The 13,605-nt window shown below is 39.4% G+C and overlaps 1 protein-coding gene across 4 annotated transcripts in view; it reads right to left on the reverse strand.

The window, feature by feature from the left end:
* The window catches only part of LOC129718338 (rho GTPase-activating protein 7), a 68,748-nt gene that overhangs the window by 19,590 nt on the left and 35,553 nt on the right, over positions 1-13,605 (reverse strand). For 3 of the 4 annotated variants that reach the window (XM_055669019.1, XM_055669018.1, XM_055669017.1), the window contains 2 exons: positions 5,332-6,123; positions 5,224-5,266 (listed from right to left, as the gene is read on the reverse strand). In XM_055669019.1, coding sequence (XP_055524994.1) covers positions 5,224-5,266; positions 5,332-6,123 — 835 coding nt within the window. Of the gene's footprint in view, positions 1-3,966; positions 4,385-5,223; positions 5,267-5,331; positions 6,124-13,605 lie in introns of those variants that run through there. The other variant, XM_055669020.1, reaches the window with a different exon arrangement.

Raw genomic sequence — 13,605 nt, forward strand, 5'->3', positions numbered from 1 at the left:
CCTGAAGAGAATGCTCGCTGCCAAGAAATTGAAGACCGATGATGAAGAGATTACCGAAACTGAGGCTTATTTAATGGAAAACCTAAAAATTACTATTAAAGTTGTATCGAAAAGTTGCATAATCTCTATTAGAGAAAAATAATAGAGTAATAAGATTGAATTTTGCAAAAATAAATATTTTTACTGTGTTACCGTATAAACTTTTCAGTCGAACTGTAAAGACCGCACGATAGGACCCGTTCTTACCACCAGCAGCAGCAAACGAACACACAAACGGAACGGTGATATAAAATAAAACGATAGCTGCTGTCGGTAGCATGACCAGCCGCCAGCGGCGGTGGCTGCGAGTGGACTGACTAGAATAATTTTATTGTCTGTTTCTTCTGATCATTTCAACATAGAATAATGTAATTGGATCGCCGGTTGGGGAACTGCGACTGCCGCAAGAGAATCTTTCGTCGGCGAATACCAGGCTGGTTTTCGATAGGGACGCTGCCGACGACCGATGAAATTTTAACCGTTTGACAGATCCTCGATAAATTCCGGAAGTGTACTTGCAGACTTACCATATGTTTGTGGATTTTAAGGCGGCATAAGACTTAGTGAAAAGAAACGAGCTTTGGCAGAGAATGCTGAAACACGGTTTTCCGGCGAAACTAATTAGGCTGAGTCGTACGAAGCTGGAGGTATCGAAATCATGCTTGCGGATAGCTGTCGCGTTCGTAACGTTAGATGAACTGAAGCTCTTTTCAACTTTCTGTTCAACATCGACCTTTAAGGTGCAATACGAAGAGTAAACTTGCAAGAAAACGGTACGATCATCACGAATTCTCGCATGTTCCTTGGTTTTGCGGACGCCTTTTAAGAGAGAAGCGGCAAAATAAGTTACATGGTAACTGCAAGGAACGTGAGAGTTCCGGTGGTGTTGGGCCTGAGGTAGAGATTGATGGGGAACGATTTGACATGTGACTCCGTAACCAACTAAGGTCTCGTAGTTTGCAATCTCGCATTAAACTAGCGCTGTACAGGACGCTGATCCTCCCGGTGGCCCTTTACGGACATGAAGTATGGTCGCTAAAGGAGGCTGATCGATTGCTTACTAACGCAATTGTTTTTAATGCTACACTGGACGCAGAGACTTCTCCTGAGCATGAGCATTGACAAGCGTACATATCGTAGTTGCACCTCCGTGATTGACCTGAGCTAGTGAAGTTGCACAGATGGACGCAGAGACTTCTCCTGAGATACCACTAGAGTTCAACTAGAGCATTAGCGATGATTAGCTTTATTTTGTAGTTTATTTTGCATTGGAAAAACGATTTCTGATATGACCGTCAGATGCATTTGTGCTTTTTAACTACTGGAAAATAATTACAGACAAGTCAGAAGGTTTGATGTTTACCCAACCTCTTGAGCAGTTTTAGGATGTTTTCTTCGAATTGGTAGTCGAAGAGGATGGTAAGCTCAAACAATATTAACAATTGAAAGTTATTATTGCTAGAACATACAACAAACAATCGCATCAGGACAACGAAGATGCTACAGTCCCTGCTACCTTTACATCAGAGAATGTGGTGACAAAAGCTCTGAAGGTCCATTTTGATTTTAAACCAACTTTGGAATCCATTTTATGATTATCATCAACTCTAAAATACCACAGTAAATGAGCATACAAGTAAAAGTGTTACCAATTTAAGCAGAATGAGCAAGAACAAAAGTCTTGACAAAGATTAAAAAAAAAAACAGAAAAATTTTTCATTCACCACGCAAGATGAACAACGAACTCAAAAAAACTCGAGCAGACAACAAACTAGTGTCTTTACAGAAAAACTAAGCAACTGATTCAATAAAAGTTTCATTCGATTTTTTTCCTGTGTTTCAGACATATAGGGTATCGAAGGTTCATTACAATTAAATGTAAGAGGACGAAAACTGAGTCACAGGGTAGGCAAAAATTGAATAGTTGGAGGTGAATTGTGGTACTCTAGAATGGCAATAACATAAGGTGTTTTTCTGCCACTTGATCCTATCTGAGTTAAATAAAAGTTGAATACTTTAAAAATGGACCCATTTCAGTAACTATAGGGTAAACATGTATAAAAACATGTACAGTCAAACTTGTTTTTGTGCGACTTTTTTTATGCGATTTTTTTGTGCGATTTTTTTTTGTGCGGTATATGAAAAAAGACCACTTCCGGCAACATTTTCAGCCATTTATTTTTTTCGATTCTTGGAATGAATTCCAACGCATTATATAAGTGTTGCGTCAAAAATTACTATTTGAGTCAGTTTTACGTAGAAAAAGTCACGAATTGCTAGCCTACGAAGGAAAGCGGCTGAAAGGAATAGTATGTTTAAACAAGTTACGTTTATCAATCCGTTGTTTTAAAATTGTTCTCATAGGTATTCTAAATAAGAATCAACAACTTTCGAGTTATTTTTAACTGAGAATTTTTTCATATGGTCCCTATCCACCGCATAAAATTTTTTTTTTCTCAATAATGTTGTGGAAATATTGTTTTGTAACTGCACGTGAAGTTTCAAATGATTTTTTTATGCGATTTATTTTGTGCGGTCCCTATCCCTCGCACAAAGCAGGTTTGACTGTATAATAATTATGAGAACGCTACCCTATATTACATTGTAAAACTCGACAGAGCCCCAACAAGAACGCAGCGCGTAAAAGTATTGTAAAACTTTGAAATCATTTTTCTCGTTTGTTTGATTTGGAATACAGGTCGGACTCGATTATCCGGAATTCGATTGTCCGGAATTTTAGACTCGATTATCCGGAAATTTATTTTTTTGGTGTCCGTTTTCAATTTTTATTTCGAAATTTTGTCTTTACCATCCCTTCTCATCCCTTCTGGCATATTTGTTGCCATTTAAGTCATTTCCGGCATGTTTGAGACATGTTCGAATTAATTAAAAATAATCAATGTCAAATTTATTTTTTTTTTGCTTCTCAAGATTTTACCCCTTTTTGCCTCAGAAATAACTTCTGGTTACGCCACTGCATCATACAAGTAAATAAAGAAAAGAAATATTTATTTGATGTTCGTTAATCGCAAAATTTCAGTATATTTTGTGTGATTCGATTATCAAGAATGAAATTTTTTTTGATGTTTCGGATAATCGAGTCCGATCTGTATTTGACAGATATGAGCAGAATTATATATATTATATATTTTATTTTTTTCGAAGAAAACGTCCGATTTCGCATTCGTACGTCTAGTATTTGACGATAAATTTGAATATATTTGAATTTTGATTCAGGGAAAGGAAATCATAAATTTCCACCATGCATCAGTCCAGCAGCAAACGGTCACCGTTAAAAATGGATCGATTTTTTTCCTTCTTCCATCAGCAGTCCAACTTATCTAGAGCAAAAGCTTCGTATAAAGGGTAACAGTTGAAGCTTCACTCATCAACCGTCGCCGTCGCCGCTGACTGCGTTCCGACCGCGCATCACATGGAAGCAACAGTTTTCGATTCTCACCAGGTTGCTAGTGGCAACGGCAGCAGGCCAGCAAGCGAGCATATTATACGACAGGCGCAGCCGGAGCAAAGAGAGCGAAGCCAACGGGTATTATTATGCTGCCTCCACACGTATCGTCTTTTATTTTATTTTATTTTTTTTTTTTTTTGGTTTTATACTCCATACACCACACACTTGTCCCCCATTATTTCACTACTAGTGTTTCCCACCCGCAAGGCGATTTCAACCTACTGCCACTGCATACAACATCAAGGTGACGGTGATGATGAATGAACAGTTTAACTGGCTTTTGTATGAATGTTAAATGAATTATGCTTTTCAAGCGTACACCGAATACGGAATATTAATTAGGTTTGAAATGCGTTTCTAGTTGACTACTTGTACAACAAGCCGTGCAGCGGCTGTCGTTGTCTTTGACAAAATGACTCATGCGACGAGATTTACGAAAAACCAAAAATAATTTGTACCTGCCAGTTTTCGTTCCCGCATTCGCTTCCAGAGGGATTCCGCCTTCCGGATGTGCCAGTTTTCAATTTTCGCTGAAAAGCTGCGGAAAAACTTATATTCTCTGAAGCTGGACATTCTGCGATGCATTTTCCCTCTGGGAAACTTCGGGTGGCAATCGATTGCTTGGAGCAACAGTCGGTAGAACACAGGATTGAGAAAAAAAAGCAGCAGCTAACTATAAGACTAACAAGCGATGGAAATCACAATTTGCCTCATTCACAGCACATTTATGAACTGCTCTACGATTATTTTACTTAATTCGTTACATAATAACGTTTAGCACTACAACATCTAGTAACAAAAATGTATAACAAGCAGCCTAAAATATCCTACAAGCTACAAACAAAGAAGCTCGCCAATTAACAATGCACGGAGACGGATTTTCGCGTCTGGAAACGAGAGCATCGTATTTGCATTGCTGTTCGCTCCGGGAGTAAAACAGAAGAAGGAAGCTGCCATGGTGATCTTGTTGTTTGTTACCCCCCAGGCCACCCAGTCAACCCTCGTGTACACCTGTAGAGTGTGTTTTGAGAGGACATCCTTGTGGCTCTGCCATTTTCAGCCCGCTTCGGGCAACTCTAAATCAAAAGAGGAAAAATGCTCTCGTGCTCGTGCTCCCTTCACTCTGGAGTGGACCAACGGAACGGCTGGCTGGAAAAGAGCCAATAGCAGTGCTTTTTTTATTATTATTCGTTTCATATCATGCTCTTTAAGGGAGCACCACTTTTTATGCTTTCTGAAAACGTAACCGAACAAACGGTTCCCCCCGTTCGTGGTGGAAATTCGTAACCGATTCGTGCCCATTAGTGCGAGAGCTTTTCTCTTTAATTGATTTTCCTGTTGTGTTGTGATTGGAGGAGTGGAGTGATAATGAACTGTGCGTCTGTGTGTGTGTATGTGTGTGTGTGTGTGTGTGTGGATGCTGTTACCGCGCCACAGTTTTTTTCATAAAGTTTTGCCTCTCGGCAGTGAACGGAATGTTTGTGTGTTTGCTCACCTTTCCGTTATTGCCACCCAGGACGGGTGCTCGCAGCCTGTCTCGCTGTAACTTCTCATTAAAGTTCTCAATGAAATTGTTGAAACTGTGGAATGTGTTGCTTTGCCGATTTTGTACATCAAGCGGGATGATATATTTTTAGAGAACAAATCAGTTGGAACAACTCATACGAGCGAGACTATTTTTAGTTAAATGTAGACAAAAAAAATTGAACACTCACCTGCCAGATGTCGATCGCTTTGCGATCGCGAATATCGCAAATTCTGTAGAAAAAGAAAATCAAAGTAAATTATTGTTGCATTTCAAGCGATCGGAAACACTCCCTCACCCTTCGTTCGCCAAGTTCGGCTTCCACGTTCTTCATCAGCAGTGGCGCCGAGCTGGACTTGGTGCCGAGGTCCTCCAGGATCAGATGACTGTAGCCGCTGTGCAGTGAGGTGCTGCTCGGGGACGGCAGCTCGGTGATGTTCGATTTGACTGGCTGGAACGGTTCCTGCTCCAGGGGCAGGAAAAACTGTCGTCTTTTGGCATCGATTACGTTCTGGTGATTCCTAAATTTATGGTGTAGACTAAAATTGCGGCTAGTGGAGGGTAGACTATTTGTACTGGTTTTCAGCTTGTCTGTTGACTGTTGCTGCAGCAGGTGATGATGATGTCTGGGAATGGGATTCTGCGGCTGCTGCTGCTGGAATTGTCTTGGGGATAGGTCCATTTCCTTACTGTCCGAACCGTCCTCGTCATTTTCGTGACTATCGTAAACGCTAAGCTCCTCCAGCAGACTCATATCATCGGATAAGCTGTCCTGCAACTCGCGACTGCTGCTGCAAGTATTGTTTTCATAGTCCGAAGAGTGACTATTGTCAGTATTAGCACCAACAGTGAGAAGGCGGTTGTTGTTTGAGTTATTGAATCGCTGAGAACGTTTTTCTAGCTTATCATGATCTTGATCTTCATCAATTTTCAACACCAAGTGCGGCGGCTCATCATGATGATGATGATGATGCGCGTTGCTAGCAGCGTTGATGATGAACGTGGGATCATCGCAGTACCGAGTCGATTCAAAAGCACCATTGTTACGCTCTAGCCGCAAGCCGGGATGATGATGTTGCGTTGAGACAGCCTGGCGGAATAAATTGAATTAGGAAATGTGTTCTTAATGAGGCTGTTTTTCCGCTGTGAATACGAGTGCTGTAATTAGTTTACGTATATTAAAATGAATTGTCTGTATGTCATTGCCCCGATAGGTAGGCACCCCGGGGTCCTAGTCTATAGACGAAAAGTTCCGCAATCGTCTCAGTACAGTAATTATGGAACGCCCATCAGCGACGCACTGTGATCTTGCGATTAATGGCCGTAATTTCAAACTATCAAGTATGTGATCTATGAGCAATCATTTGTGTAATAAAAGGGGGAAACATAAATGCACTAAAGACCGGTTCATTGGTTAAAACAAAAGTCCAGTTTCATTCACTGCCAGAAGGCCGGTACCGTAATCCAATCCAACAGCGGACGGTCGGGGACTTTCTTAGGAACTAGGTTCCAAGAATGTTTTGGAAGCCGAAAAGGTTTGTTTGCGGGCAGTGAAACATAAACATAATGTGCGGGCCGCTGCAACCGAATGCATTTTATTTAAAACAACTCTATTTCGGAGTGGTTGCATCTGGTACAGCTGTTAAGCCTGTACAATAATTAGGGTGAAGCAGCTAATAGTGAGACCCTGGCTGGGTATTCTAGAGTTTCAGAAAACGGAAAACGCAATTTTCTGTCACTTGCTTGTGTTCAGCCGCCAAGCGCGCTCGCGGCATTCGATTAACAGCTTATTGCGCGGTTGAAATGATGAGCCGCGAACAAACAACGAAAACATGTAAGAAGCCGTTCCAGACAAAAATAGCAGGACCAGTGGAAAGCTGATTGACCTAAAAATGAAAGTCGCGTTATCTCAAATCTTTCATAATGTTCGCTTTTTTATCTGCCCCCCTCCAGATAAGCGTGCAAATTTGTGTACGGAGTTTTTTTTGAGTACTGTGACATTTACTTGGCTGCAACTAAAAGCGGCGTGTTTAAAAGGGAGATGGAAATGTCAAACTTTATTAATGTTGAAAGTGCTGAACCGATCAACCTTAAAAAACTAAAATAAATAAATATATTTGCGAGTGATAGACATTTTTTTATGATATCGGTTTGTGTGCGATTGATCAACGGTGATAGCGTTTTCCCAATCTTTCCAGTTCTGTATTGAATAAATAATTATGATGATGTGGTAAAACCTAAACAACCGTGTACCGCGTAGTGGCCAGTATAAACAACGATATCGTGCGCTATTGTGATTGTGCCCAGTATGATCACGCCAAATGATTTGAAAATTTGATCAAGCATTTTTAGCTGTAATGAAACTTTGCACAAGTACCTGACTCAGAAAACTGAGTTCATTTTTCCTGTAAGAGACTGAACCACTGCGACTATTGATAGTAGATTTATTGTGGTATTACTCTAGGTGCATGCAATTTGAGAAGGGTTTTACTTTCATACGTCGCACACTGGGGCCTAATCGAGAAACAGCCGGCAAAATTATACTTTTAAGCCCTATGTTATCCATATCTTCTAGGAAGTTGCTTCGTTCACTGCTGTTCTCCATATGCTTTAATGGACTTTGTTGCTATGTTCACCGTACAGAGAGTGTCACACCTAACTTTTGAACAAGACTTGCTAGGCAAATAGTTTCTCCTGCAAAGTTGTGTAAAATTGTATTACAAAATTGTTTGCTGAATATCTCGAATTTGTATAAATTGAGGTTTCAGAGATACAAGCCTTTTTCTACAAGGACTCTTTAAAAGCAGTGTTTCAAAAAAATAACCTTTTTTTTGGGCTAACTGCAAAAGTGACAAAATGCATTCTCACACAAGTTTAGCCTTGCAAAAAGGTGCTTCAAGTGCTTTGAATGCTGCTTGACTCTTGGACAAAATACAGAAATTTTTATGTCGGAAATTTCTCTTTAAAAAGACGAATGTACATTCCATAATTGAATATATTTCTGCTTGGAAAACTGTAGGCCGTGGCCCATAGAAACATACTCTTTTTTTTCTAGCCGGGTGATGCCAGCCCCAGTGGCTTTATTTTAGAACCGTCGCACAGTGATCCAAAAGGACAAAAATTGGAACTTAATTCCATAGCGCCTTCCACTTTTATCCTAGCCTCATGGTGTCGTCGGAACAATTGTTTGCAAGTTATGAGATTACTTTTGATTAAAAAAATTAAAAAAAATAATTTGTGTTGAGAGATAGAGGAATAGTGTATTTGGTAAAGTTGTAGAGAATTTAAAAATATGAAACTTTGCTGAGTAAACAAACTTTCTATTTTCATTGAGTATAAAGTTATAAAGTGTATTCTATGGAAGGTACTCAAAATTTAGTTTTTTGTACTTACCTTTTGTCAGTTGCATTTTACAAGAAAATGATGTTCGGAGAAATTGTTGGGACACTAAAAATACATGTTTTTGCCGAAGACTACACATTTCCAGGACTTTTCCTTACGAAGTTATAGCATATTTTAACTTATTTTTCGATAACTTCTAGAAAGTATAAGGTAAAAAGGGGTAAGTGCCATGACCATGATGGCAATACTTTTCCTTAAAGTTTAGCTCAAGTACTACAGAATGTTGCAGGATCTATTTGTCCCAATTTACCCATATTTCAGTACGGCGAGCTTAGGTTTTCATACATTAAAAACCCCTGACTTTTTTGTGTTGAGAGATAAAAGAATGATTTGTTTGGCGAAGTTTTATAACATGCAAAAACATGAAACTTTGCTGAATAAACAAAATTCCTATCTTCATTGAGTACAGAATACAGAGTATCTTACATGACAGTTACTTGAAATTCAGTTTTTATACTTAACTTTTGTTAATGGCATTTTACAAGAAAAAATTGTTTTAAAGTAGCATTGGGGTATACAAAACACACGGTTTTCTCCAAGATTGTGACACAACTCTAGGACTTTTCCTTGCAATGTTATAGCATATTTTAGCTTATTTTTACGATAACTTTAAGAACGTATAGGTAAAAAGTGGGTGGGTCGGGACAAATGGAACTTATAACAATTTTTAGTACGTGAGCTAAGCTTTAGGAAAAAGCATTGATTTCTTGATTCCATTAGCCCCTTTTCACCCTATACGTTTTTGAAATTATCGAAAAAATAAGCTAAAATATGCTATGACTTCGTAAGTAAAACTCCTGGAAATGTGTAAATTTCACAAAAATATGTGTATTGTATGTCCCAATCGTTTCTCCGAACATCATTTTCTCGTAGAACGTAACTGACAACAGTTAAGTACAAAAAAATAAAGTTTGAGTAATTTCCATATAATATACTCTGTAACTTTAACTTCAATGAAGATAGAAATTTCGTTTGTTCAGCAAAGTTTTATATTTTTCAATTTTTCACTGCCAAATAAATTATTCCTATATCTCTTAATACAAAAAAAGTTAGTTTTTTTTTATTTTTAATACAGTACACTTTTAATAACTTTTGACAATTTGAAGTAATGCGAATCGTTCAGACAAACAATTGTTCCATCCGAAGACACCACTGAACTAGGATTAAAGTGAAAAGCGCTATGGAATTAAAATTCCACCTTTTGCCTTTTTGGATCACTGTGCGTCAGTGTAGGAGATTATTGAGCCCCTTTGAATTACTGATCCCCCATTCAAGCTTCTCGTTCGGCCTCAATGATTTGATAGGGGAAGTCGAAATTTCGTTCTTCACTATAAGTTCGTCCTATTAGATTTTCTTTTAGGAAATTTTTGTGACGATTAAACCTTAGGGCAGTCCTTGATGAAAAGGGAGAAAATGAATAATTGCTTTCAAAACTTACATCGGAGTATTTCTTATAGCTCCGCATATGTAGTGTGCTGAACTTTGTCTGAGCGGCCGTACCACATAGTTTCGATCACCAGATTACTGCCTATAATCGCAAATCAGCCCCATATGGATTTTCATCATTTTTCAGTTACTCAGATTCCATCTATTTCTTGCTTTACTATCGACTGAGAATACAAGAAGGTTGGTTTTATTACGAAAAGTCAAAAAAAAATGTGAGGTCAAATTGTCCCATCTTAAAAACACCTCATGTAAAGTTCTCGTTGCTACCACTATCACACACTGGAGAATTGTCCATTCAAGCTATTTCTCGTTCTTCTTCGCTTTCTCGCATTCGCGAGAACGACCAGCAGAAGACAATTGTTGCAAGTTTCATGATGCTTTGCGATGGTTGCACAGAGACAAAAAATAATAGGGTATCGGACTACTTCCACAGCGCTTTGCTTCGGCTGGTTTTGCATTAGACCTTTGCCATGCTAAACACCAACGCGAGCGATCGGGCGAAAGCCTTGCCGTAAGTTAATGAACGGCCGTAAGTAGAGATGTTCTCGCCCCATGTGTTGGCGCTCAGCATGGCAGAGGTCTTAGACTGCTGTAAAAAAACTTACCAAAGCAGTCAGATACCCTGCACGTTGCGATACTTTACATATTCTTCGCCCCACTGTCGGCTGTTGGTGCATGAAGCAAAACCTGGAAGAAACTACTCTTTTACAGTCGCTGAGTAGCAATACAAAAGAGTTTTTGCGTGTCGGTGCGCACTTGCTGCTACTCATAGGAATGCATGAAGAACAAAGAGTATCTCCTCATTTTCTGCATTTTTTTTTGCTGCTCGATGGCCACATATCAGTCTCTAGTTTATTTTTCATTGCAATTTTCGTGAAACATGCATTTTTTAAACATTGAAGTTATCATGAAGGTCTATTTCATTACATAATGTCGAAAACATGAAACAAACCGTCCCAAGCAGATGAAATACCCGAAAAAAGAAAAATACCTTCAAGCGATGTTTTCTCAAATCGATGGTTTTTCAGATTGGAATGATATGCGATTATAGGCAGATTAGCGAGGCATAGGTAAGTCGTGGTTTTATGTAACCAGTGGAACGACCAAAAATGCCTAACTCCCATAATCGATTTTTTGAAAAAAAAAAAAAAGGAAACAGCACAGCTTTGTAGACTGATGTGCCTACTTTCTTCTGAATTCTGAATACGCACCGAGAATTTCCGCTGTCGTAGCATAATCAAAAACTCAATTTGCCTTACACGACGGTGTCTAAAGTGATTAGAGTTTTCGGGGGAGAGGTTGATCACAACTCGGAAGGCTGGAGGTAAAGGCCCAGGGTGGCCACTCAAAACCCGAAATTAAATTCCAGGTTTTTTCCCGGTTCGTTCAAATATTTTTCCCGGTTAAATGTACTTCTGAAATCTGTACACGCGAAACTTTTCCTTATTACTTTAGAAGCAATAGCGCAAAATTGCCTTTTAGGTAACAAATCCATTACTTAAAAGGCAATAAAATTCTTCCCTAGTCAAGTAACAACACATACTGTCATACATTTAGCACGTGTTACGGGAGTACGACTATCTAATAGAGGTCGTTTCAACCACATGCAAAATTTTTTCTGTCGAAAATGCTCCCTTTCCGTCTCAAGTCAAAAAAAAATCACACACAGTAGCATATGTTGCACATGTTAGGCCTCTGCTAGGCTAGGTAAATAAACAGCCGTGAATATAGCTGTTTAATTACCTACGGCAAGCATCTCACCCCACCGCTCGTGTTGGCGTTCAGTCTGGCAGAGGCCTTACAAGTTTCTTCAATCTCCAATTCATCCGGTGTGTGTGTATTAGTTCGCTCGTTGTGTGCATACAGAGTAGCGAAAACATATGACAAGGGCTGCCAAGCAGCATTTTCCCCGTCATAGAGAATGCAAACGTTGATGATTTCAATGACTTGAAATGCGCCTTAAAATGACATCACGAGCTGTAAACTACGTTAGTGAAAAACAAAAACATTCACTTTCTTGTAAGCTATCTACAGCACATAATCATTGGTTCATGAAAACTCATTTGGACCTGTTTGAAGATACAAAACTTGTGCCCATTCAGAACAATCTTCGCAACTTCGGCAACTCTGGTCAGACAGTATTATATATTTCCATTTCAAGTAAACACTGGGGGACGAAACGGAAGTGTTTCTAATTAGACATTTGAGGTTGACGTTTTTAAGACACAAAAAGTAATAAAAAATTGCCCTAAAGTAATAAAATGTTCCCCGTTTGTGTTGGGTATAGTTACTCCACAAGATAAGGATTAAAACTTTCGACTTTCGATTTACATCCTAACATGGTCAAAGTCACTTCTTATTGAAATCAAAAATCAAATAGCAAAAATTCGAAAAATATGAGAAACTCATCTCTCTCGAGAGAAGATCTTGTCTACGAGTTTTTTTTTAACAACGCATATAATACACATTACTGGGGACTTCAAGGCCAAATTAAGTCTGTGGGAATCATTCTTACTTCAACCATATAAGAATCAATTTATTAAAGAATTATGTTACACATTTCTTGCAAAACAAACTTAATTTTAATCAGGTCAATTAGAGTTTTTATAACATTTCACACGCATTACTTCAGCAGCGCACGCATGTCTTCATCCATCAGTGCTGCCTCTTTCTGGGTGTCCGTGAGAAGGTTTGCCCTTTGGGCTCCTATCGCTTAAATAGAATTGACCTTTTTCTTCTGGGCTTCTTCATCCTGAATGCTCTTTCTTCTTCATCAATTCAACGTATCGGCTATGTGAATTGCGAGCGATATCCATTTCGTCTACTCCACCGGCATCCTGTACTGCATCGTACAGCAAGCGCTGTGCTACACGGCTTTCCTTTTCCAGATTCACGATTCCAGGTACTCCAACGTGACATTGCCATGTGATAGAATTAAAGTTTTCCTCATGAACACGGTCAAGTTAGGAAGGCTCTTGCCTGAACCGGCTATCAGATCTCTCCAAAAAGTATCAAGGCACTCTCGTTACGGCTAATTTCCTAAAACAGTAATGTCTTCATCGAATGTATAAGGCTTGCCTGTTTTCGAGAAAAAGGCACCATTTTATCCGTGTTTTAATTTTTTTTTCGTTCGTGGGTAAAATTTGATGGAAAGCTGGGTGTAACTAGTTTGGAGTGTATTATTTACAAGAAGAAAGCCACCAGAGAATTTTGCGCGTCGTCATGGAAAATCCGACTGCGACCATAAGATGGATCGGAAGACAACTGGGAATCCGACTGCACAACTGTGTCTCGGGGGGTAAAATCGGCTAAGGAGTCCCAAACGACCGAGCTGTGAGCTAGAAGTGGAAGAAAATCGAAGACAGCTGATTCTGTGAAGGCCCGTAAGATGTTGAATTATTTCAAGCGTATTCCAAAACCGTTCGATTCGCGGCGCGGTTCTGAAGGCAAAGTGTTTCGCCTGGTTCGTTCGGCAAACCATGAAACGAGCTGGGCTTCTTGTATTTAAGATCCGGAAGACACTTAACCAGCGTGACCAAAAAAATACGGCGGTCAAATCCCGCGCAAGGAAGCTGTATTAAGAGTGGTTAATGGAACCGATGGATACCGAAATCGACATCAAGGCAGTTGCAAAGCAGATACTGGGACTGGAGTTCTACGCTGCTAAATCGCGGTTTGATGTTCCTGAAGACAAGGAAGAAATCGTACATTAACACGGGTACCA

Source organism: Wyeomyia smithii, chromosome 1 (genome assembly GCF_029784165.1).
Source record: "Wyeomyia smithii strain HCP4-BCI-WySm-NY-G18 chromosome 1, ASM2978416v1, whole genome shotgun sequence".
NCBI lineage: Eukaryota > Metazoa > Arthropoda > Insecta > Diptera > Culicidae > Wyeomyia > Wyeomyia smithii.